Source organism: Gordionus sp. m RMFG-2023, chromosome 1 (genome assembly GCF_954871325.1).
Source record: "Gordionus sp. m RMFG-2023 chromosome 1, tfGorSpeb1-WG-v2, whole genome shotgun sequence".
NCBI lineage: Eukaryota > Metazoa > Nematomorpha > Gordioida > Chordodea > Parachordodidae > Gordionus > Gordionus sp. m RMFG-2023.
This window is the reverse complement of record NC_088775.1, coordinates 75,995,493-76,021,661: the sequence shown is the minus strand read 5'-3', so window position 1 is coordinate 76,021,661 and position 26,169 is coordinate 75,995,493. Positions and strand designations below refer to the sequence as shown.

At 26.1% G+C, this 26,169-nt stretch overlaps 1 protein-coding gene and 1 long non-coding RNA gene across 2 annotated transcripts; both read left to right on the top strand.

The window, feature by feature from the left end:
* The first annotated feature begins 8,463 nt into the window (after positions 1 to 8,463).
* On the top strand, positions 8,464 to 26,029 carry LOC135924094 (uncharacterized). Its single transcript, XM_065459356.1, has 5 exons — positions 8,464 to 8,611; positions 8,759 to 8,995; positions 15,114 to 15,197; positions 24,653 to 24,833; positions 25,765 to 26,029. The coding sequence occupies exons 1-5, from the start codon at positions 8,578 to 8,580 to the stop codon at positions 25,853 to 25,855; spliced, it is 627 nt and encodes a 208-aa protein (XP_065315428.1). The 5' UTR covers positions 8,464 to 8,577; the 3' UTR covers positions 25,856 to 26,029.
* LOC135924798 (uncharacterized) lies at positions 10,054 to 13,952 on the top strand. Its single transcript, XR_010571515.1, has 3 exons — positions 10,054 to 11,201; positions 11,247 to 12,415; positions 13,266 to 13,952. It is a non-coding gene; the product is annotated as an uncharacterized LOC135924798 (long non-coding RNA).
* Positions 26,030 to 26,169: the final 140 nt, after the last annotated feature.

Below are 26,169 nucleotides of genomic sequence, written 5' to 3'. Positions count from 1 at the left end.
CAACGTAAATCAAATTTAGCTAAAAATATTCTTCCAATAAAAATCACCATAACTTATTCGGTCCAATAAAAATTTCATATCATATCAAACATTTATTCACTTAAGCTACCATTAACATCTTATAAATCATAAACATATATGCTAAAATTCTTACAGATGGAATATTCAATTTTCAAAAGTATAATTTTTAACAAATTTTATTTACATGAATAAAATCTCAAAACTCTGGAGAACATTGTGCAAGGAGTGCTTTATGCCTTCCCTTATAAATATTCCAACAATCTAATAAATTTTTGCATTTTATACAGTTATATATTATTGTTTACAATCTTTAAATTTCTGAACATATTAAAAAGAACATTTTTATACATTATTTTATTATGAATTTCTTTATATAAATAAATATTTGCTTTATATGATAGAGAATTAGAATTTTTTCCTTAATTATTTTACAATCATGAAAATAATGTTTTTGTCATTTATAAATTTTGCCAATTTTTCTGCCTACTGCAAGAAATGACAAGTTAGGTGCAAGTGAAATAATATTTATTTTTCAAAATTTATTTTTAAAAAATTTTAATTAGATAAATAAAATCTCGAAACTATGGAGAACATGCTTTGTGTCTACCAATATAAATATTCACACAATCTAATAAATATTTGCATTTTATACAATTATATATCTTTATCACAATCTTTAAAAAAAATTAAAATTGGCCTAAGCGAAACTTGGGATGGCCATTAACTAAATTCATATTGGGTCTGAAAATGTTGTCATTTGCATACCTCTTGTGGTAATTAAAAATTATTATATTGGCTTATTTAACTATGTATTATTTTAATGTTCTTTACTTAAACTTATAAAATATGAAATAAAAAAATAATATCTAATAATAAATAGAAGTCAGTTGCTCATTTTGCCTGAAATATATTTAAAATTCCCCTACCCATTGTTTTAAAAATAATTTATAACCCTCCCACTCACCCCCAATATCTTTCAGTCTATCCACAGAATAGGTGGGTTTAAGTTAGGCAAACCCTTCATCTAGCAAAAATAAATTTTTTAGCTTATAAATTGCGAATGAATGTATAAAAATTCATTTAGAAATTTTTTTTTATTGAGCACATAAATATATATTTTTTACAGATTTTATGAAATTAATATAATGAAAATTGGCATGACTCGATCTAAATTTTTTTAAAATGTATTATATTATTTTCAATTCTTATAGATAATAATGGCTATTTAAAATATACAGCTCGAGCTGGGTATCTTTAAAATTTTTAGGCCCACCCCGGGTATATTAAAAAAATTAAAACATGGCCTGACCCCTGTACGTATCAAAAATATTAATGGATCCATATCATGAGAAGATGCAAACTTATTCAAAACTCTGTTGATAACAATTTACCAAGGAGTGTTTTATGGCTTTTATTGTTAATAAAAAACCCTTAAGGAAGGATCCATTACCACAATCTAATAAATATTTGTATTTTATATGAATACTAGCTGATGATATCCTAAAAGAAATTATTCTCCTTAATTTGATGATGGACAATGGCGTCACTAGGGGCGCGCAGGGGCTCAAGCCCCCTGAAAAATTTGAATGGCCCCCTGAAGCAAAAAATATTTTTTTTTAAAATTGCTCCTTAATATCCCCTTGAACTAAAAATAAATTTTTTTAATTGCCCCCTGAACGATTTCTTTTATAATTCTATTGAGTAATATATAGATTTAATTTTATTATTTAAAAATATGTAAGACTATCTAAATTTTTATAAAATGAATACTATTTTAATTATTAGATTAGATTAATACATATAAATTATATTTTCACTGTCCGCTTGCAATCAAGTTCTGTGTTAAAATATATCAATATCAGTCACTAAATATTAATTTAGCATTAACAGTTGAAGCTTAATTGATTTTTAATATTTAAATTATTACATAGCCCTAATATATAAATATAATCATTTATTAATTGAAAATTAACAAATTTAATATCGTAATTAGCCGAGTTCTATTGATTTTTAAATTTAATTATCATGTCTCTTCCTAAAATTATTTTTAAGGTCCAAATCTAAATAAGTATAAGAGATTTATTTATTAAAAGTAAGTAGACATATAGTTTATGTTGATATGACCTGATTAATACTAACCTTTAAATTGTTTTTTTTTGTGTTTATATAAATTATTATACTGATTTTTTTTATATAAATTGTTAAATTGATTTTTTTTATATAAATAATTAAATTAATATGTAAATTGATTTTTTGTTTGTAACATGCTATATAAGCATTACATTTTCAGTTTTCAAAAAAGATAGAATTTTAAAAATGAATTAAATAAAATAAAAATTAAACTTGTTATACCTATGACCAGTATCGCAGAAAACTTTAGTTTATAATTCTCTATAATTTATAATTATTTATAAAATATTAGGTGAAATGCCACTTCAGATGTATTTGACAGTTGTATAATATATCACACTTAATATTTTTAAAATTTCACTAATAAATGCTTTTAATAATAAATATAAGTAACATATTTGCATTTAATTTATTAACGCCATCTATTTATTTAAACTATTATAAAAATTAAACGTCATATTATTCATCCCACAATTGATGTAATAAATTAGATATCTTTTCTTTTTTTTTACATATTTTTAGGAAAGCTATTTTTTTCTTCTTTGAAAAACAGTTTTGAGTTAAATTTTTAATATGAATATATTTGTGATATTATTACGAACTACTATTATTTTAAGATATAATATACCAACTAGAGGTGGTGCAACAATAATATATAAAATCTTAATTGCTTTCATGATATCACTCTGGTTCTTATTTTATAGTTACAAAATGAATCATAAAATATTATTATATTTAATAATAAGGATTCCATAAATGAACAATAAGTGAATTGTAAGATTTTTATTTAAACATCAAGTGAATTTGATAAAACTATAAAAACTAATTTTCTTAGAAAAAATAACAAATATATATAAAAAAATTAAATGATTTTGATATTTGCAATTAATATGTATAAAATAAATTAGATTTTCTATTAAATAATTGGGGGTTAAATGGTTGAGGAATGTTTAAAAATAAATTTATTTTTTATATTACAAATAAATTAATTTAAAACTATGATTGAAAGAAGTATTTTCTTGATTGAGTCAAAGGAATGTGAAGTTTTTTTGGCAATTACATATAGGCAGTGGACTTTATTTGGTTGAATATTTGAGGGTGCAATAGATATAAGTATGGAATATTTTGTATGGGTATAATTTTGGTGATTTTTGTTTAAGTGATATTGTGGCAATCTATGTCTCTGAATAATTTCTGGGTGAAAGTAATTTAATGATATTATGTACTACTATTGGATTAAATGTTGAGTTTTTTTATTTTAGAGAATACCAATATAATTTAATTGAAGATCAGTTGAGGTAAGGATTCATTTGATTATTTTACATAATTACATTATTAACAATTTATTAGACATAAAATTTTTAAAAATTATTATTATTATTGAGGCATTTGATCAACGTACAAGCTAGAAAATGGCGCTACAGCTGATTTCAATGTGTGGACGTTTTTTTATGCATGATCGCCAATCTATAGTTATATATATCATTGTATCCTTGCCGTGTAAATAACTCAAGGCTTCAATATATTTGCATTATTTCTTCTAAAGATTTTGTGTTTTTGTATCAATTAATCTAACATAATAAATTCTGATATTGGTTACCATCTTGAGTATCATGGCTATGGCTGCAAATTAACATAATCTATTATTTGTGTGGCAATGTAATTTAACATTATTACTACAGCTGCTGAGAGCATATGATTGCACATTCTAGATAAACAATAATGACCAACTGTACAGTCGTTTATGAATCATTAAAAATGGAAGATAATCTTTTAGAATTAATATCTCACAAAACTTTTCTCGATTATTTATCTAGCTTCCATTATGACATCTTAGAGCAGTGTCTACATGAGCGGGAGTGGTAGGAACAGTTTGCATCATATTTTTTTGAGGGGGTAGGGGGTAAGCTGCTTTAATGGGGGTAGGATAAATTATTTGGGAGGTTATCTATTAAATTTTGAGATGAAATAGGACAAAATTTATTGCTGTAAAAATTAATACTTTTATTATAGTATTATTATAATACAATTCATCGACCAAATCTATATATTGCAAACAATCATACAGATTGTTTTCCAAATAAACTATCCTTTTAAATGTAATTTAAAAGGTTTATATATTTCAGCAAGCTCATAATGCCATAATAATTAATTCATTGTAAATGATGGAGGTTTTAAATCTAAATAAATTCTTTATATTCACAAAATATCGATAGTTGGTAGTAGAGATAGATTAATTTAAGTTATCTTTTATAAATTCTTTGAAAAGAGTATCAATAAATAAATAGGTGAAAATAATGGTAAACTGATTTTTTAGGGGGGTAGGCAAAGGTTTTTGAAGGGGGTTTGCATCTAGTGAAAATCCTGTCATGTAGACGCTGTCTTAGAGGAAGCTCTAACCACCATAGAGTATTATGTTATGGATTGGTCGTTTATATTCTCTTCTTCAAGAATTGTTGATTTGGTAAGACCTATAAATTTTTCCTTATTAGTCCATTCTATAAAACATTTGTCTAAAATGGTAACAGAGAGTTATATTAGTTTCATGACCTTTTGTCAATGTAACTTGCTAAAAATTATATAGCCTTACGTGGTTTTTAGAAACCATTATCAATTGAGGCACATGTATGAATTAATTAACTTTTTTTATCACTTGTAATTCTTTAGACGCAAAATTTTTTCATATCAGCAATCGAAAATATTATATAAATTTTGTATTAAAAAATATTATTTTTAGAAATGTCTTATATTGTTTTAATTATTTATATGCTAGTTTATTTTGTATGCAAAATATAATAAAAGGCAAAATATGAAATTCAGAATAATTGTTTAGAGTTAACAAATTTTAAAAAAGTATAATATATTAATATAAAACCCGGCCGAAGGCCGGTCAAAAGCTGGCCGAAGGTTCGTAAATTTAGGGGTATGGGGGCAAAACCCCCCCATAAATATTTTTTAAGTTGAGACCCATTGAGATTGTAAAAGCTAACGACGCCCCTGATGTTGGATAAATCAGAAATAAGCCTATATGAGGTTTGAATCAGAGATTCCTTATTTTGATGAGAGTTTCCAAAATTTTCATTATTCTTATAATATGTTAATGAAGTATAATATTTATTTATTGCATTCAATAAATATTTGAAACATGCTTGAATATACTTTTTTTAAATTATATTAATTTCCTTATTTTTTTATGTACTCAATAAAAAATTTAATCTTGCTAGATGACGGTTTTGTATATTGTTATCATGGAAACAGATTTTGGATTTGGACTTATTAAATGAGTCTTTTAAAACTGGCTTCAAAAAATTAAAAAACAATTATTTTTACGTTTACAGAGATAAAGAGTCAATCGCTTAACACAAAAGAACGTTAGAAATAGACGACTAGCAAGAACAACTGGTCAATACTTTCAAGCTAGAATCGTTAAACGTTAACATAAGTCATCAATCGGTTACAGAAATAAAGCGCTAATCCTTCATTACGAACGTTAGAAACAAGCTAAGACTAGAATAATTTATCTAGAGAATTCAAAAGGCTTTAGAAGAAGCAAAGATGGTAAAGATAGTATCAATCGATAATCGTTGACTAGCAATCGTGGATCGTTTAAAAGCAAGAGTTAATCTGGTTCGTCAATTATTGATATCAAGAGCTATAACAGAAGATAGGATCCCAGAATTTCAAGCTGTTATCGGATACAAACAATCCTTAGAAGTGAAGATTACTAGACAATGGACGACCATCGTTAGAACATTAAAGATTAAGCAGAATAGATTTGGTGGAGATACAAGATCAGTAAAGTCAAAATCGAAAGAAGTTGGTCATTCACTAAGTGGTGGGTCTGACTTAAGTGGAAGGATGTTGTCATTGTATTATTTTGATTAAAGATCTTGTGTATATAAATTTGAATTTTACGGGAAATAGTTTTTTTTCCATAAAGTTGAATATTTAGAGTTCATGTAAAATTTGAATATGTATATTGTTAATAATACGACGAGTATTAAATTATGTAAATAATGACACTATATATATATGGTTTTATATAGAAAGAGAGGATATTATCTTTTATCTTTTTTACTTTTATTTTATTTTATTTATTTTTTTTCTTATATTAATTTTTATATTTCTTTTATTTTTGGTTATGTTTCCACTTTATATTTAATTATAATTAATTATTAGTAATTAATAAAGATTTAAATTTTATAGTTTAGTATTTAATTATATTTCTTTATATTTATATTTTATTTTTTTGGGTTCCAACTTTTCTCAATATGACAAATTTCATTATTTGACAAATACATAGTTAAATAAAAGGATGTTATTAATACTGAAGTATTTTAATAATAAATAAAATCTATAATAAAATTCTCTGTAAAATTTTGTTATATACAAAAATTTAATTAAAATAATAATATATTTAATGATCATAAAAAATGGGAGGTTTGGGGGGAAAGGGCAAATTTTCTTCTTCTTTCTACACTGAATAGATTGTAATAATTTACAATTGACCCCTAACCATTTATAAAATTTTCAGAATAATGCTTTCAGACGCCTATTAATCATAAATTTGGCCAAAATTTTGTTATTAATATTTTTTCATTTATGCTGGCTACTTAAGGGGTTAGACATTAATAAAGCACAAATATTTGCAAATTTTAGAATTAATATTTTTTCCTAGCTACACCACTGACAGCGTCTACATGATAGGATTTTCACTGGATGCAAACCCCCTTCAAAAACCTTTGCCTACCCCCCTAAAAAATCCTCGCCGACTTCGGCGGCGGTGTCTTTTTATCATGATTTTCACCCATTTATTTATTGATACTTTTTCAAAGAATTTATAGAGGATAACTTAAATTAATCTACCTCTACTACCAACTATCGATATTTTGTGAATAATTTATATTTTAGATAATAAATTTAATTTTAAAAACCTCCATTATTTACAATGAATTAATTATTATGGCATTATGAGCTTGAATATAAACCTTTTGAATTATATTTAAAAGGATAGTTTATTTGGAAAACAATGTGTATGATTGTTTGCAATATATAGATTTGGTTGATGAATTGTATAATAATAATACTATAATAAAAGTATTAATTTTTACAGCAATAAATTTTGTCCTATTTCATCTCAAAATTTAATAGATAACCCCCCCCCCCAAAAAAATTTATGCTTCCCCCATTAAAGCAGCTTACCCCCTACCCCCTCAAAAAATAGGATGCAAACTGTTCCTACCCTTCCCGCTCATGTAGACGCTGGCCACTGACTTGATAATGATAAATAATCTAGAAATTTAACTAATCTGAAATAATTTAATGGATTTTTAAAAACAAGCCCTCTTAGAAAAAAATCATAATACTTTAAAGGATTTCTTGATTCTTTTTTATATTTTTTGGCAATGATTGACATAAAGTTTATCATAGTGGTTTTCGATAATCTTGCCGAAATAAATAAATAAAGTATCCTTATTCGGTTTATTTAAATTACCGAAGTTATCGAGGCGAAATAAAATGATAAGCAAGATAAAATCCTACATGAATTCGATATCGGTTGAACCAACTTTTTTATTTTTCAATTTTGCACTTTTATTAAATTATCCAACTTTTAGCTCTTTAGTATACGTAAAAGCTATGGAAAAAATCTTATGTTTTTCAGACTTAAACTCCTCAGCCATGCATAGTTTATATCCAAATTTTAATCCACATATATGTATACAAATTTCAAATTTTTTTAATTTGAATAATACTTCAATTGAAAATATAGTCGTTAAAAATGATTGGGATATCAAAATTCAAACATTAGCATCTCAATATATATTTTATTCAACATTAGCTGGATCTTTACCGACCATATTGTTGTCCATAATAGTTGGATCTTGGTCAGATATATATGATAGAAAAAAGCCAATATTTTTTCCTTTTGTAGGTGGCTTGATATCAGCAATTTTGAATGTCTTTGTATCCTCATATCCTTATATAACAATTAAATACATAATTATTGGACCAATGATTAATGGTTTGTTTGGTGGAATAATTATAGAAATGCTAGCGTTATATAGTTTTATCTCACATTTTAGCTCAAAGAAGCAAAGGACTATAAAATTTGCCATATTAGAAACTTGTGGATTAATAGGAATTATATGTGGATCTTTATCTGGTGGAATATTGTTAAAGATTATATCATTAAAATATGTATTCCTTATAATTGGATCTATCTATATGTTATCAATATGCTTTTTAATAGTTATTTTTACCACTAAAAACTTTGATATACACAATGAATCTGCAATTGAGACTTTTAATTTTACCAATATTAGTCATTCTCCTAAAATTTGGAATATTATTACTGCTATAAGAGATAACTATAACACAGTTAAAAATCTTGCACATTCAACTAAAATCAAATTATTATTTTTATGTATGTTGCTAAACATTTTGACATTTGTTACAGTTGGTGAGTTTTATTATAATTTAAATTTATTTAAAATTTTATATTACTTTAACTTTAAATGATTTTTAATCCTCCGTTGGCATAATAGGTTAATGTTTTATTTCATACAAATGTAATTAATGATATACATCATTTTTTTTAATTTATAAGGTGAATTTGATACTTTGTACTTGTTTGTGGTGCATAGATTCAACTGGACAGCCAATATGTTTGCAAATTTTTTGTTTACTTGGAAACTGGGCCAAATTCTAGCACTCATTATATGTTTACCTCTCCTCAAAAAATATAAAATTCAAGATCTTAGAATAGCTATGATTGGATTTTTGTCAAAAATTTTGGGGCTCATCCTGTTTGGAACTTCAAAATATGGCTACGTTATTTTTATAGGTTTGTTATTTAGAACATTATTTAGTTCTTACAGCTACATATATTACCACTTTTAATATTGATTATATTTGAATTATAAAATTAACAAAAGTCACATGATCTCATATTTTGCCAAATTATAAATGACATTAATTAAAACATCAACTCTGAAATAAATCAAAAAATTGGTAGAATGGTTATAATTAGTGCTGTGAAGTAACGTCAAAAAGTAACATCTTTACTCTTTTTGAAGAAAAGGAACGCCATTCGTTACCTTTATCTAAAGGTCACAAGTAACGGTAATGCGTTTCTTTTTTTGAGTAACGGTAACACAAAACGTTACTTTACTCATTACTTTATATTTTTTCTTAAAAATATCAATAAAAAGAAAAACATATTTTATTGTATTATAAAATTACTTTATTTATTTTTTAATTCTTCTTAATATTAATAATTTAAGCCGAGTTTTAATTCATATCAACCACTTCCAACATTTTTTTTAAAATTCTCGTTGTTAAATTATCAGTCGAAATTAATATTCAATCAAAATTCAAAGTAAATGTTAATAATGATATTATTATTATAATTTATTTTAAGAATATTATGTCCATTACTTACTTCTTCAGATGAAGATGATTTAACCCTTCCCTGGCCCCAATTTGAATTATATTTTAAACCAATTAAGAAAATTAATGGTACCAAGTCTACACTTTGTAAATGTAAATTATGTCTCAATGCAAATATTTCAACGTCAGTGTCAAGTAGCTCAAACTTAAAAAAACATTTGAAGGTAAAGAATGAATTAATATATAATTATTTTAAACATAAAAACTTAATCATGAAATGATTTTGAAAAAATTTATTTAATTTCATTATAGATTTTATTATTAAAATACTATATATAGAATCTTATTATTTAACCCATGTATTCGATAGCTACGGCTCTTTCAATTTTAGAGAGCGAAGAAAATATGCATTTGGGATATCTCACTCCCACTATAACCATTATAATATCAAAACTTAAAAAATTGGCTTTAAATAATTTTAAGTTTTGTAAGCCGCTTATTGATTCAATCCTGGAAGCCATAGATAAAAGGTATACAGTTCAAATATTGCTTATAATTTATATTTTGACTATCATATTTTCAATAGATTCAAACACATCTATGATGATGAATATATACTATCGGCAATAATTCACCCACTATTTAAATTTGATTGGCCCTTGATAAAATTAGAGGTCAATAAAGGAAGAATGCTGGAACTTATTTCCAGTTTGAGAAAAGATATTGATAAAGAAAGAACAGGCTTGATTCCTTTATCCAACACACACACTAGAATATTTTCAGATAAAGATAAATTTTTTTTGATGAGGAAATGAATGAAGATCTCTGTGAAGATGATCTTTCAAGCTTTTTTCAAAATAAAGATATTTCCTTAAATATTTTTAATAAATTCCCCGAATTGAAAATTTTGTTTATTAAATATAACACCACTCTCCCATCCTCTGCGCCAATTGAACGTGTGTTTAGCACGGCGAAGGCTGTGTTGAGTACTAAGCGCTCATGTTTATCTGATCAAAATTTTGAAAATCAATTGTTAAAAAATTGTTACATAAAGATGTTATCTTATAATATATTATTTTTGTATAATTTTATTCATATTATGATTATATATGAAAATTTTATTATAAAAAGATCTTATCTTATATGTTCTTTTTTTATAGTTTTATTTTATTATATATTGTCGGAAAAAAATATTCTTTTGCATTATATATAACATTTAATTTTTTTAAGTAACGAGTAGCCCGTTATTTTTTTGAAAAGCTGGTAACGCGTGTTCCTTTTGTAAAATGGTAACGAGTAACGGTAACGCGTTCCATTTTTCAGATGTAACGAGCAACGGTAACGCGTTTCTTTTTTGTAGTAACGTTTACAGCACTAGTTATAATACATTTATTTTATACAGATCTAAATTTTAAAGCTATAATTTCAAAGACCATCATGACTAATATCAACTTCATAATTGTTTGTTGCACTAGAGCATGACAATAATACTAATCTGAACTGATGTTTGATGATTCATTTGTTAAAAATTTGCATACATTGAGGTCAGTTGTATAGCAGTCAATGTCATTGACTGTAGTAGACACCATCAAAAGACTTTTTATCTAAATTCAATGCAATGGTGGACTTCAAAGTGTATCCATTTTAATGAATAAATTGAGGTTAGTATGTGTCATTAACCAGATTCATAAATTATACATTCTTAGTCCTCAAAATTCAGTACCTATCACAATATTTCCTGTAAAATCTTTGATTTCTTTCAGAAGGGCATTATTTGGGATGATGGAAATCACTAGACAGTATATTACTTTATAAGTAAAACACAGCATTGCTAGCCTTCTAAATTGGCAGGGGTCCCAAATTTTTAGGGAAGCCCCCTCCTCACGATTGACATATAAAAAGAAAAATGGTAAGTATTAGATTTTGTACTTAATTTTTTTTCCCAGGAAAATAATCGATTGTGGAGAAGCCAATCTAATTATAATATTATTTTTTGACTTTTACATTTTTATAAAAATAGAGAAGACACTTATTGTAAGAAATTATTTTTTGTTAATAAAATAGGCAAATATTATTAGATATACCATTATCGAAAAAAAATTAAATCAACCCGATATTTAAAAACCGATCCGATTTTTCAAATAAATATTTGAAAAAAGTATAATAAACTATTAAGTTCCTGTCGTTGTATTTTAGCCATAGCTTAAGCCACGAGATTTCGCAGATAGGTGTCCAAACCTTTATCCCCCCTATGAGCTGAGTTAGCTATCGCCCCAAATCGAGTCCTTTAACAATACTACCGGTCACCCATTTTTATTTAAAAAAATGAAAACTTTTTTAGAGGCGAGTAAAAAAAAAATATTTTAAAAAATAATACAGGCGCGCTCTTTGCAGGCGAGGCAGAGATGAGATTATATTTGGTAGAAATAAATTTTTTATGTCAAAATCAGGGATTTGAACCGAACCTGAACCCGGAGGAGTAAACCCGGGTTTTTGATATGAACCCGAACCTAACCTGAACCCCATTTATAAAATTTTTAAAACCCCGAACCGAACCCAGGAATTTTTATGAACCCGGGTTCAAGCGGGTTCAGTGTATTGTTTAAAATCATATATTAAGGTATTTGTATAATTGTAAATACAAATATTAATAATTTAATTGAGATTTTATAATATTATCATTAAGTGAAGTGATAATAAATTTTAAACAACTTAATTTATTTACGCCATTTTTTAATTTATTTTAAAATTTAATTTCAAAGATTCCTATTGGAGTGTTAAATAAATTTAAAGCAATTAAATACATTCACGCCATTTATTTTCAATTTTTAACTTAGTCTCAAAGATTTCTAATTAAAGGAATGAACAAGTCAAAGTAAAAATTATTATATTGATTTATTTTTTGTTCAGATTAATTTTTAATATATATTAATGAAGTGTATATTATAATTGAAATTAAATTTATATATCTGTTTTTTAATTCTATGAAATCATTGCTATTTAAAATTTATCCTCTTTAATAGTGTTGTTAAATGGCTCATTTTGAGCCAATTCTCTAAAACGGCTAACTCAATGTTTTAGCCAAAAAAATTATGCCCTAAGCCTCGAGATTTTGTTAATATATGTCTAGACCTTTGTTCCTTATTTGAGCAAAATCTTCAGGTTTGCGTAATAATTTTCTGGATAGAATATTGACTTAGCTGTTTTTAAAAATCGACTCAAAACGAGCCGTTTAACAACACTACTCTTTAACTCTTTTATTTCAAGGTTTATGACTGTTTTGTATTTTTAAATGTATTTTGCCTATAAATAAAATAAAAAATTTATTTTTATACCAAATTTATGTCTAGTTTTTTAATATCAATTCAAAAATTCTTAAACCCGAGCTGAACCCGGAACCAAACCCGGGTTTAAAAATATTTCCATAAACCGAACCCGGGGCTAAAATTTTGCCGGGTTCGCATTCCAAAATAATATTCTACATTTTTATTTATTATGCTTTTACAAAAAAATTAAATGGGAGACAACATTTTTCAAAACCAATGGGTAAAATTATTTTTATTTATTTGCATGCCTCTAATTTATATTATAACTTGCCAATCTTTATCAAAACAACCTGATAGTTAATTTCATAGATGTATAATAATAAATAGTTCTTTATAATCCTTTTTTATTCCCAAAAATTTTAAAATATGCCTTCCATCCGTTTTATTCTAAATGTAAAGGTAATAAATATATCCAGCCAGTTTCATAATCCGAGCGACACCTTCCAGGGACCTGCGATCTATTTTTCGGCCCTCAATCCGAAACCTGGTGTTATAAAATTTTTAGGCACCGACTTTTTATAGATGGAATTATGGAAATATGTTTCAAACTTAATTTCTTTAATATCTTCTCTATTATGTGCTATGCATTAAATATAAATGTTGAGCAAATAAATTATGATTTTATAATATTTCTTGATTTTATAAAATGAAAATAAAACATACAACTGACTATTTAAACAGCTTTTTTCTGTTTTTTTTTTAAAAAAAAATCATTTTTGAATTGTGATATTCAAATTAGGCAAAAAAAGCTTAGAATAAGAAGGAAATATAATATCTTTTCGGGCCATGGGTCAGACCTCTATTTTTTTATTGATCTTGCGGGCTGGGCTGGCTGCATGATTCTGCAACATATTACTATAAAATTAATTAATATAAATATAATAAAATTTTAAGAAGCTTATTTCCGAAATGAATATCTTTTTGTCCAACATATTTTATAAAGAATTTAAAATAAATAAAAAAAGGTTCCAGTTTTGACTAATATCTTTCAAAATTGCTTCCAGTTCCTGTAAATTTTAAGGGGATTTTCCAATTCCCCTTTAAAAAAAGGTTCTTTTTCTAAACATTTTAACCCGATTTCGAGTTATGTTTCTGGTTTCAAACTGTTAGAAAACAATATAATGGGAAGAAAAAAAATCTCGTGAGAGGGGCGAGAAAAGTTGTTATGCGTGCTGATAAAAGGAATCATTTCTGATTGGCACGCATATTTATTAAACAATTTAATTTGTCATTCATTTAACTAAAGTGGCACTCCGACTTTGAAGGTTCAAAAACTGAGCAAAAGCTTTAATTTTTTTTTGATTTATATACAAATAAAACATTTATATTTTAAATGACATCTACATGGTTAGGGTCTTTAAATCAGAGACCTACAGCGGTCGAATTTTTTGCCCTAGTCTGATTTAAAAGTTTTATTCATTCAGTCAAGATTTATTTTTTACTTTAGCCCCGATCTTGGTTTTTTTTAATTTTTTTTTTAGCTCGGCTGTTTTTTATTCTTAACCCTAGACTGTTTTTATTCTTAAACCTACGACCAGTTTTTTTTTCTTAAACACGGATCGGTTTTTTAAATTCTAATTTACAATCTTTCCTTCCTTCCTCTCCTGAAAATTTTGGGGAATATTTTTATAAGGGAACTGAAAATATGAGCAGCAAATGTATGTTAAACTTTTCCTTTTATGATTCTCGAATTCAATTAATTTATACAATTTAAATTCATTTCAAAATATTCGTGCTAGCTATTCAAAAATTTTTTTTTAGCTGGCGCGGCCAAGTTTTCTGCTTTAAAATATAAGTATTACATGTAGGAATACGATATTTTCTTTTAATTATAGCTAACTCATGAAATTAAAAAAAATTGAGTGTACACTCCAATTTTAAAGTGAACGAAATTTACTTTGAATAAGTTTGCTGTGTCCAAAACGTCAAAAAATTTAATTCAAAAACTTTCAAAACTTTAAGGAAAAAAAACACGAAATAAGTTGTGAATAGAAAAATGAAGATATAGCCAAAAACTATTTGCCAAATTTTTAAAACTTTATCATTAGGTTTCCTTAAGGTTTTGTTTTTTTGAAACAAGTTTGGACGCAACTTAAAACAAAAATTTACAGTTTAACTTTTTCTTTTTAAAAAAACATTAACCTCTAAGCTTTAAATACTCTGCATTCCTTCTTAAATACTTCTTTCTCATTGGAGGCTCTCCTATCTTAAAAATTTAAAAAAAATTTATCTCACATAATTTTTTAGCGGCCATAATAAGTATGTTCGATTCGACTCCGTCCACTACCCTCAGGTCTAACATATCTCAAAATGTCGAAAAACAAGATATAGGTATATTATCTATATATATATACATATCAGACCTGCAGTACCCGAATCATATTATTTTTTTTTAAATACCCGGGCTGGGCCTAAAAATATAAAACCCAGGCCATGCCCAAAAGATTTTTGAAAAAAAATCCAGGCCGGGCCGTGCAAATGTTACCTCTGCAGTCTCTAATTATAACTAATGTAATGTTTATATCTTAGGACGCATCACTACTTTAGATATTGATATTGATTAAATTCATAATATGATAAAAATAAATGTAATTTATTCAACAGTTTAAATTTCGTTAAAATATCTTTCAAAAATTATAAAATTTTAAACACCCTCTAGGATTCACCTAGAATTCACCTTTTAATTTCCTTTACATCAGATATAAAATATCTTTTTAAACTTAAGAGCTAAATCGAAATTGCTTTCTTAAAATCTGGGGTCGGCTTATTATTTTAATTGATAGACTTGGAGTAAAATTTTTGAATACTTTTTTGGGGTATAATTTGGTGAATATTGAAAATCTAAAATAAGTAATATTTAAGATCGTGATAGAACGATATTTTTAAAACTACACAGAGCACTGATAAAGCCAATGATCAAGCTAGTTTAAAAAAAATTTTGGGCAAGGCATAAAGATCAGCCTGTGGGTGAGGTTTGCAAAGTTTTCGGACTGCACCAAATTTGTGCAAATTATTTTTTGGGCCAGGTTAAAAGATATTACGGGCGGCCGAAAGACAATTTTAATATTTTTCACGGTTAGGGCCGTGCTTTTTAGAGTTGCGTGGCTCTTTATTTTCTGGCGATTCTGATAAGATACCATAATACCGAAATCCTTTTTTTAAAAAAAACCCATCTTAACAGGCGCGTAACCAGCCCATCGCAAATTTGCATGTTCTCGTAAATATCATTTTAAGCTAAGAAAAATTTTTCTCCACCACTCTTTTCTCAAAGAATGTATGCAATATATAATTTTGAGGAAGAATTTTAAAGAAAAATGAGTAAAAATTAATAAATTTTTAAAATAACGACTATAATTCAAATTTTTTTTTAAAAAAAAGAGATTTTAACTCTTCAATGTTACGGTGAAAAAAATGATGTAAATGCTCTGGTGGGGTCTAATAGACCCCAATTTTAAATATATATATATCTACATTTATATTCATGATATTTGGATATAAGAACTAACCTTACACTTATAAAATATTTATTTTAATTTATTATGCTTAGATTAAATATAATGAGGATATTATATGTGCCGAAATTTTCTAACACTTTTTTAAAATTTAAAATATTAAATTTAAAAAAAATAATTTATCTTTCATATCATTATAATTCATAATTTTTATATTCTTTCATAAAAAAGATTCACACTAATACATTCAAACATAAAAAAAATATAGGACCTTGAAATATATTAATTTTGTCATGCATAACAATGCATTAATATGCTTCAAACATAAAAAAAATTTCCATATTTGGCTAAATATTTAGTTTATTTATCCTTTATTCTATGACACATGCCACACCTTTCACTTGAGTGAATAATATTCCTATTTCGTTCTTTACCTAACAGGACTATTCTAAATTCACCCATTTCATCCATATAGCGGAGGGAGGGGGTTAAAATTTTGGAGGGACAGTTAAGAAATTTTTTTTAACATCATAGAACGAATATTTGAGTTATTTGAACATAAAATTGAATGATTTTATTTGAAAAATGCCACATATAAAAATTTAAAAATATAATTATGATAAAATATAATTATAAAATTAAATGGCAGATGAGAATTGACTTATATCTGAAAAGGAATAAGTTGAATTAATGTTTTTACAAATTGTAATAATGTTTATATAGTTTAATTGTGCTTGTAATACTTGTTAGATATTCAATTATAAAATATATGCAATTAAGAAAATTTTATAACTATATTACAATTGATTATATTATTAATGATTGAGCAGTGTAAAACTAATAAAAATAAAGCATTAACAATATAATTTTTGTTGAGATGTATTTTTAAATGCCTTAAAAACATTTCCAAAGTTAATAGTTTCAGTATGATTTTTCATGTCTTAGTAAAACCAAGTTGCCCTTTCTTATATTAATATTCTAACGTTTATCTGATTTAATAATTCTCTTTCACAACTCGATGAGGATGATCTAAACTGATGCATAATGCTTGGAAATGCATTTTTGTGTGGATATAAAAGTTTGACAAAATATGATGTTACCAGGGACCAGGCTTGTTAATCGATTTTTAAAAAGACGAATCCCGATCACGATCTTTCGAAAAAAAGAGGATCGAAATTTAGGATCGACCTTTTTTTTTAAAAAAAGGATCACGATCACGATCCTTTTCTTATTTAAATTTCTGATCGATGCAAAATTAACTAATATAAAAATTAATTAAATATGGTATAAATTTATTGTAATTGAATAATATAATATAAGTATAACAATTAAAATATATTTATTTATTATTAAATTAGCCTTTAATAATAAAAGTTTTTCTAAATCATCATCATTTAAACAACCACGTTTTTCATACATGTTTAGCTTTACTAAACAAGCGCTCCTGTAGTTAAAAATATTCACTGAATCATCATTAGAATAAAAAAAATTATTAATGGAAAGAGCATTTGCTGACGAATTTTTCCAAAAAAAGGTATCGATTTCATTCATGCATTTATTTGAAGGATCTGCATATGATCAACCCTGTATATTTGCTAAATGGGCAATTAACATTTCTTTTAGCAACAAATTTTGTGGCAGATTAATAAAAGGCCAATGAGCTTAAATTTTGGGTGAATTATTGATGCCAATATATTATTGTCATCATATAGTGAAGGAAATCTATAATTCTTATTATATGCATATTGTTATGATCTTCACAAATAATTTTTAAAAGAATTAATTACTTCTAAATGCCTCTTTAGGTTTGAACTGCTAATCTTTGAAGAAGATATTTTGTTTTTGCATAAAGAGCATTTTGCATAGATCATTGTATGGTTACTTACATTCATTTCACATAAAGTAAAATCCTTATGTAAATTATGAAATGGTAAAAGATTCTCATTCTCATTTATATCTACTATCATATCAATAGAAGTAGATGTATCATCTTCTAAATCTATAATGGAGGACATTATTAAAACCTAGAATTTATTTATATTATAATATAATTAATAAATAAATATAACTTGTACTTACAAAAAATTTGGGAAATTGCTGAAATATAAAATCTGATGGAATGGTGGTTGATAAAATACAGGGACCCGGAGTGAACCGTAACGAACCGTTTAATCATTATAAACCTTTATAAATATCTGAACCATATAACCGAACCAATATAATTATTCTTTGAATGAGTAAAAAGAACCTTTATAAAAAAAGGTTAAACCGGTTCAGTTTTTATTTTTTAGAAATTAAAATAATTTGAATATCCAGAATTATATAAACCTGCTCTTATAGTACTGGTGGTTCTCGCAGCACAAGTTTCTGTAGAAAGGGCCTTTTCGGGGTTAGAATTTGTGATATCGTCACAACGAACAAATATGAATCCATTTATATTAGAAAATATATTACTTATACGTTGTTCAAATTATATATTTAAAAATGAGTTATTTTTAATCTTATATATTTTTTTTATATATATAATTCATAGACGTTTATAATAAAATAAATTAGACAATGGTGTTTCTTCAATTAAAAAAAATTTCAAACCGTAATGAACCTTTATAAATCTTTATAATTATCTGAACCGAACCTTTATAAATTTTTTTTAAGAACCGTAACCAAAACGTAACCATTATAATATTTTACAAACTGAACCGTAATCCAACTTAACCGTTATAAATAACGGTTCGGGTCCCTGATTAAATATGATATAGATAGATATTTTTTTTAAATAATATTTTAATTTAATTTTCAAAATTTTTTATTTATTGCTTTTTAAGTAAAAAATAAATTTTTAAAAGGATCGGGATCTAATATTTAAAAAAATGATCTAGATCACGATCCACAATTTAAAGTCAGGATCTTAAATCCGAGAAAATTGACAAATTTAGGATCGAATTTAGGATCGGCGATCTTTCGATCCTTTAACAACTCTATCAGGGACCCAGAACAAAGGCATTTTTTGCGTTTTGTTCCGTTAAGCTCCGGTCAAAAAATTGTTTCGTTCCACCTTTTGGAACGTTCCTAGAAAAATATCTAATTATATTTTTTATTCACATTTTAATTAATCTTTATTTAATCATTAAATGAATCATTTATTAGATTAAAGCTCTAATATATTTTCTAAAAGATTATCATTACGTGTTCTTTTTGGTTTGATTATAAATTTGAGTATCGAAAAACAACGTTCAACACTGACCTGGCTACATGGAGTTGCTAATACGATTTGGGCCAATATATACAGGATAAATTTTTTTTATTTTATTGGATGCCCAGTATTCTAGCAAATATTTCTATTTATTTATCTAGACGATCCCGCTCTAATTTTTTTTACAGTGTTGATAGAATATCGTCTTTTATGTAAGTTTCGCTATGTTTTCCTTCTTTATCCTTAGACCTTAGAAACATTTAAAATTCATCATAATCTTGTCTTTCTTCAGAAGATTTATCAAAATTACTTATATTTAAATCTTCATTCTTAAATTTTTAATATGTTCCCATGTAACCAATAAATGATTTATAGCTATATTATTTTCCTCTTCGTTCAAAAAAGATTAAACCTAGGATCTAGATATAAGGCAGGACAAAGTAATGCATTTTTTCCCTTTTGTTGAGAGTTGAAATCAAGTTTTGTGATAACAGGGAATTAATTTTTTGAAGCCTTGTTTTACAGATGGTCCATTGACATATAAAGTCACTTGGAAAAATGTTCTCTTTTTGGAAAAGTTAGCTTCCCATATTTTCCAATCTTCATCGGAGAAAAAAAATTTCAGTGTATCATTTAAAAAATAAAAAGAACTTTATATAGTCACCTGCTAAACGGATTAAAAAAATTTATTTTTTAATTATAGAATTAAATAATAAATATATATATTTCAGGAAGGTTCCGGTACACGTCCCGTTCCATAAATTCACTCAAAGTTCCGTTCCATGTCACAGGATGCAACACAATCTTTAAATTTTCTGATTTTTTTTTTCAAGAACCTTCTTCCAGTTAGTAAAACCCGTTTTAGTATGGGTTGATTCACCATTGTTTAAATAATAAATCTTACAAGGAAATCAAAAAACTGCATCAGCTTCAATTAATTATTTTATACATTTCGTATTTATAAAACTTTAAAGAAAATTGTCTTCCATTATTAGTAGCAGTCTTTTCAAGTGATGTTGACCTATTTGGTAATACCTGATTTAGATCTGTTGGTTCTAAAAAATATTTGAAATAAGAATAACTAAATGATCTAACCTCTTCTTTTTGTTTTTGAAAGCTTAAGCCTCATCTTTATTCTGAATCTTGGCACCTTTATAATTATCTTCATCCACTATTAACTCCTCGTTTCTCATTAAATATGGGGTGCGGTTGTCGCACTAGATATTTCAGCTAATATTTTTGTAAAGTCTGATTCGGATCGATTTATATAAATGACCAGATTAAAATTTTAGACAAAATATGTATAAGTTTGGAGATTTTGCTCATAGGTGGAAGCAATATTTGAATCTCTATTTACAAAATCTCGAGGGCATAATATTATTTTGGCTAAAATCTTAATCAAGCTGTTTTAAAAATTGAGCCAAATTGGACATTTTAACAACACTAATTTCAGCAGACATGAATGAACAGTTTTTTTAAAAACTGATAATGTTTGAACAGCAGTTATTTTTTTCCTATTACATTTGTTAAATTTCTTATGTTTAATTTCTAAGTCGAGATTTACGTAATCTTAAATAATGTTATATTTCCTTAATGCTGAATGGATTTTCTTTTTTCAATTTTATTATTTTTCATACAACTTTTTTATTTTTCATTTTCTAAGAAAAAAACCAAAATCTTTTTTCAAAAAAATATAATTTTTTATTTTTTTTTTCTAAGAAAAAAAACAAAAAAAATCTTTTTCAAAAAATACAAATTCTAAGAATTGGTCAAAAAAAAATTAGTCACAATTCAAAAAAATCGATAAAAAAAATAAAAAATAATAACAATCCAAAAAATCGATAAAAGAAATTAAAATAATAATATCTCCCTAAGATTTCTTAAAATCTCCCTTTTTTAAAAAGATTTTCTAATTTGATCCTTATGTCTCTTCCACTGGCCCTTAGCGGTATCCACAGTATATATGAACTTCCCCGATCGGCATACTATAGTCCTCATGATCCACTTTACTTTGTCACTATAAGTTTTCGCCCATACTGATTGTCCTATCTTAAAAAATGTACCTCTTTGATCTGTGTGCGTATCGTCTTGTTTGCTCTCATGGGTTTCTTTAAACATTTCAAGATGATTCCGAGCATTCCGTCCGAACATCATCTGTGCTGGGGTTTCTCCCGTAGTCGTATGCTGGGTGTTTCTATAAGCTAATAAGAATTCGTTTAGTATTTTTTTTATTTTCGTATCCTGCTTCCATTTCCTTCCCCTTCCGAAGTCGAAGTTGTTGATCTTGGATGTGAGTTTAGTCTTGTTGGAATTCGTAAATTTTTCCCTCTTCGGTAGCTCTATTTGTTGAATTATTCTGATCGTGAGTCTCTTAATCTTTTTGTTGCCGATTTCTCCTAATTTTATCGGAGGTGATTGTATTCCAAGTCTTTAACGAAATAATTGATACTGAAGCTCCTGTATCTAGGATCATGTTTATTTCCTTACCCTCTATACTTAGATTGACTTTGAATGTTTCTTTACAAGATTTGATATCCATCGAGTATATATATACGATATATCTTCCTCGTGGCCTTTTTGATCGCAAGATTTGATCAGATGTTTGTCACTACCGCATTTGAAGCAAGTTTTTTTTGTCTGGAAATATTGATTGTCGTTGTATTTATAGTTATTATTGTTAGTGCTGTACTTTCCCCTTATCTTATCAGAATATTGATATTTGTTTTTATGATAATAATATTCATTGTTATCGTACCAATTATATCGATAGTATTTGTTGTCATTATTACTATATTTGTTAACATTATTATATTTGTTATCATTATTATATTTGTTATCATTATTATAATTGTACTGCGGGTTATCATTATTATGCCTTCCATACTTCGAGTTGTTATAATAATTATATCTAATAAATCTATTATCTAATCTTGTCTGGTAAGTATAATTGTCCCTATATCGTTCCTGGCTATTATTATTACTATTGCGCTTTTGATTGTCTTGTATATAATTTTTTTTATTACTTTCTATTTTATTTCGCATCGATCCTTTCCATCTTGACAATAAAATATATCTTTCGCTTTTTCTTTTTCCTCTATCAAATCCATAGTTCGGAGGAGTTTTTCGATTTCCTCTACTCCCATGTCCTCTTCTAATAATAACTTTGTTTTGATCTCTGTACTCTCCAATCCGTTGATAATCGGCATTTTTAGATTTTCTTCATATTTCTCTTTGAAGTTGCATTTCAATGCTAAAGCCTTTAACGAATTTAAAAATTCCAAATTAGTTTCTCCCTCTCTTTAGGTACGTTTAACAAATTGGAAACTTTCTAATAATGCTATTTTTTTTTCGTTAGCTATCAAAGAATCTAACATATCGTCATATTTAATTTTATTAATAGATTTGGGAGCGAATTTTAAAATTACTTTATTTATAGGTGGACAATGCAGATACGAGTGCTGCCCTTTTTTTCTCGTTGTCAGATATATCATTCAATATAAAATATGCCTCTAATTTAATACGAAATGTTGAGAAAGAATCACTGTTATCCTTAATGGGAATCGATGGTGTCATCTTTGATACTTTTATATCGAATTTTAGTTATTTCCTCTGGTCGTTGCCAGTGTTAGATTTCTTATGTTTAATTTCTAAGTCGCCGAATTTCTAAGTCGAGATTTACGTAATCTTAAATAATGTTATATTTCCTTAATGCTGAATGGATTTTCTTTTTTCAATTTTATTATTTTTCATACAACTTTTTTATTTTTCATTTTCTAAGAAAAAAACCAAAATCTTTTTTCAAAAAAATATAATTTTTTATTTTTTTTTTCTAAGAAAGAAAACAAAAAAAAATCTTTTTCAAAAAATACAAATTCCAAGAATTGGTCAAAAATAAGTTAGTCACAATTCAAAAAAATCGATAAAAGAAAATAAAAAATAACAATCCAAAAAATCGATAAAAGAAATAAAAATCTCCCTAAGATTTCATAACAACATTCTTATTTTTAAAAAATTTATCCATAAAATATTCTCCAAAAATTTTTTTTTGGGGGGAGGGGGGGGGGGCAAGTGTCAAATTTTTTGAGAGGCAGTTTGAAATTTTTTTTAATGGGCCTAGAATCGGGTCTGTTACCTTATACATGCAAATAAAATTTTCAAAAGTCACGGAAATCTTATACTTTTTTTTTCAAACTTCCAAATATGACATAATAAGTTCCATTGATATTTTTTTTATTTATAATTGGATATTTTTATGCTTGCTATATTATGTGAATTAATTGAAAGTATGTCTAGAAGTGTGTAAAAAATTGCTAGGGCCATCTATTTGACCTTCTTGAAATTGAATAACATTTTGTCATTTGATCAACTATATCCATACCATACCACGTTTATTCATAATATAAAATGTTATGATTTCAGGTTTGCTTGGGTCAGTTGTATCAACATTTTTATTATTTTGAAAAATTAATAGTATTATGTCATTTTTTCCTTTCTTTGGAACATATGATAATGTTATTATCTCAAATTCACATCAAATATATGAAAAATGATATTACATTTTAAATAATTTAAATAAAATAACTCCACCAGAAAAGATGTATATATGTTTTCTTTTCAATATATCTCATTTAAAATACAATATATTTAAATTTCGTTTTAATAAATTTTATAATTAAGTAGTATATATATGATTATAATAATTTTAAACAAATTACGTATTTACTCTGATAGGCTCTCACAGACCCCAATCAGTCACAACATGCTTATATATTAAAAACTACTCAACCAAAATAAATGGAATTTGGAATGTTGATTCTAAAATATGTTTAATGAAGCTACTGAACAGATCATAGTATTTAACTGTTTTTATGTAATATCAATTCTAGCATGCCTTGAGTCCTATGAACCTCACCCAAGTGGTTAATAAAATAAAAAGTGAAAGCCCAAAATTATTTTTATGAAAATCTAATATAGCCAAGGCCTACAATAAATAGCTCTAAAGATCTCCAATAAAATTTATGGGGAAAAAATTCATCTAAAATCCCCCCCCCCCCTTTTAGCAAAATTCTAAATACACTTATGGAGGTTTACACTTATTATATTAATTTATTTATATTTTAAAAAAATTAATAAATCGAAAGGCAAAATATTTGCTCTTATAGCGTGCACCGAGTCTATTACTGCCATAATTAGTTCTTTGTTTTTCACGAAACTATATTCGATTTCGCTCAATAAAGACGCTTGGTTCATTGGTCATGCCGGAAATGGGTTCGTGTACTTTTTAGGAGCGTGTTTACTTCTTCTAGCTTTACCACTCATCGAGTAACACATTTATTTATAATAATGCTGTTATTAATAATGGCGTATCTTAAGGGAAAGGGTATGGTAACGCGCATTTTTTTTATATCTTACTTCATACTTGTATTAATTGTAATTATATCTACTTTAACTATAACTATGAGTTGGTAGGGATGAGCCATATTACTATTTAAAAATAAAATTTTACATAATGTCTAATTTGGACATTCAATTGCTTGATTCTACTTAACCTAATTAATTTGTAAAAAAATTCTACTATTAAAAAGGTACAATAAAATTTTATGATTAATTGTATTTTAAAATAAAATTAAAATTGACATATTATTGGCATGAATATAGTTGATCTTCTTTGTGGGGTTTAAACATATAAATTAACGTTTAAATAATATGAAGAACTTTTCCCACTGGAAATAAATATAATGGAGCAATTAACACGATACATTTTTGACATAGGAAGTAACATAACTTTAATTATCTTTCTATTTTCGCTAATTTTCCATCCGAAATTTAGTCTTTACCCCCCTCCCACCTCACTTATGAATCATAATTTAACAATTTATTTAAACAATGTTTCTTACTTATAAGGAAGAAGTATATTTATCTATAAAAACACATTTCCGCTAACGTGAAACTTATTTAGTTTAGGGGAAAGTTAATAATATTTTACTAAGAAAGTTTTATTTGAATAAGATAAAGTTTATTATCTGCGAAGCATTTTTTTAAAACAATTTTATATTATTTTACATGTTCCACAAGATGTTTTTAAAATTTCAAATGATTCTTTTAAGTTTGAAATGCTTTGTATAACGCTGCTTAAAGATTTATTGATATATTATCTTTGAATATTAATAAAAATATGTATTAAATAATGTTTTTCCATTCAATCATTGAACGATTTGAAGCCCCCTCTATCATAAACCAATTTTTTATTCAGATATGCTAGAAGGATAGATCGAAAAACTGAACAGGAACGCTCATCAATTACGGAACAAACAAATGGAGAGGAAGATTCTAATGAGTCTTAAATAAAAAAAAAATATATAAATAATTTTATAGTTAAATTTTTTCTCGATTATTTACCGATTTTACATTACAGTATTTTTATATACAAACTTTATATTAGAGTGTATTTTTTATAATATTTCATTAAATATATCATTAATCATGTATAGCAATTAAAATTTAAATCTTTTATTTTATTTACAAATCAATTACATTAATAAAAATAGGACATTAGATAGTCATCGATTATATTATTAGTCAAAGTTTGAAAAAAATCTTCATTTGAAAGATTTTTATTCATGAAATTGACAAGGATTTACTTACAAAGGATTTTAGC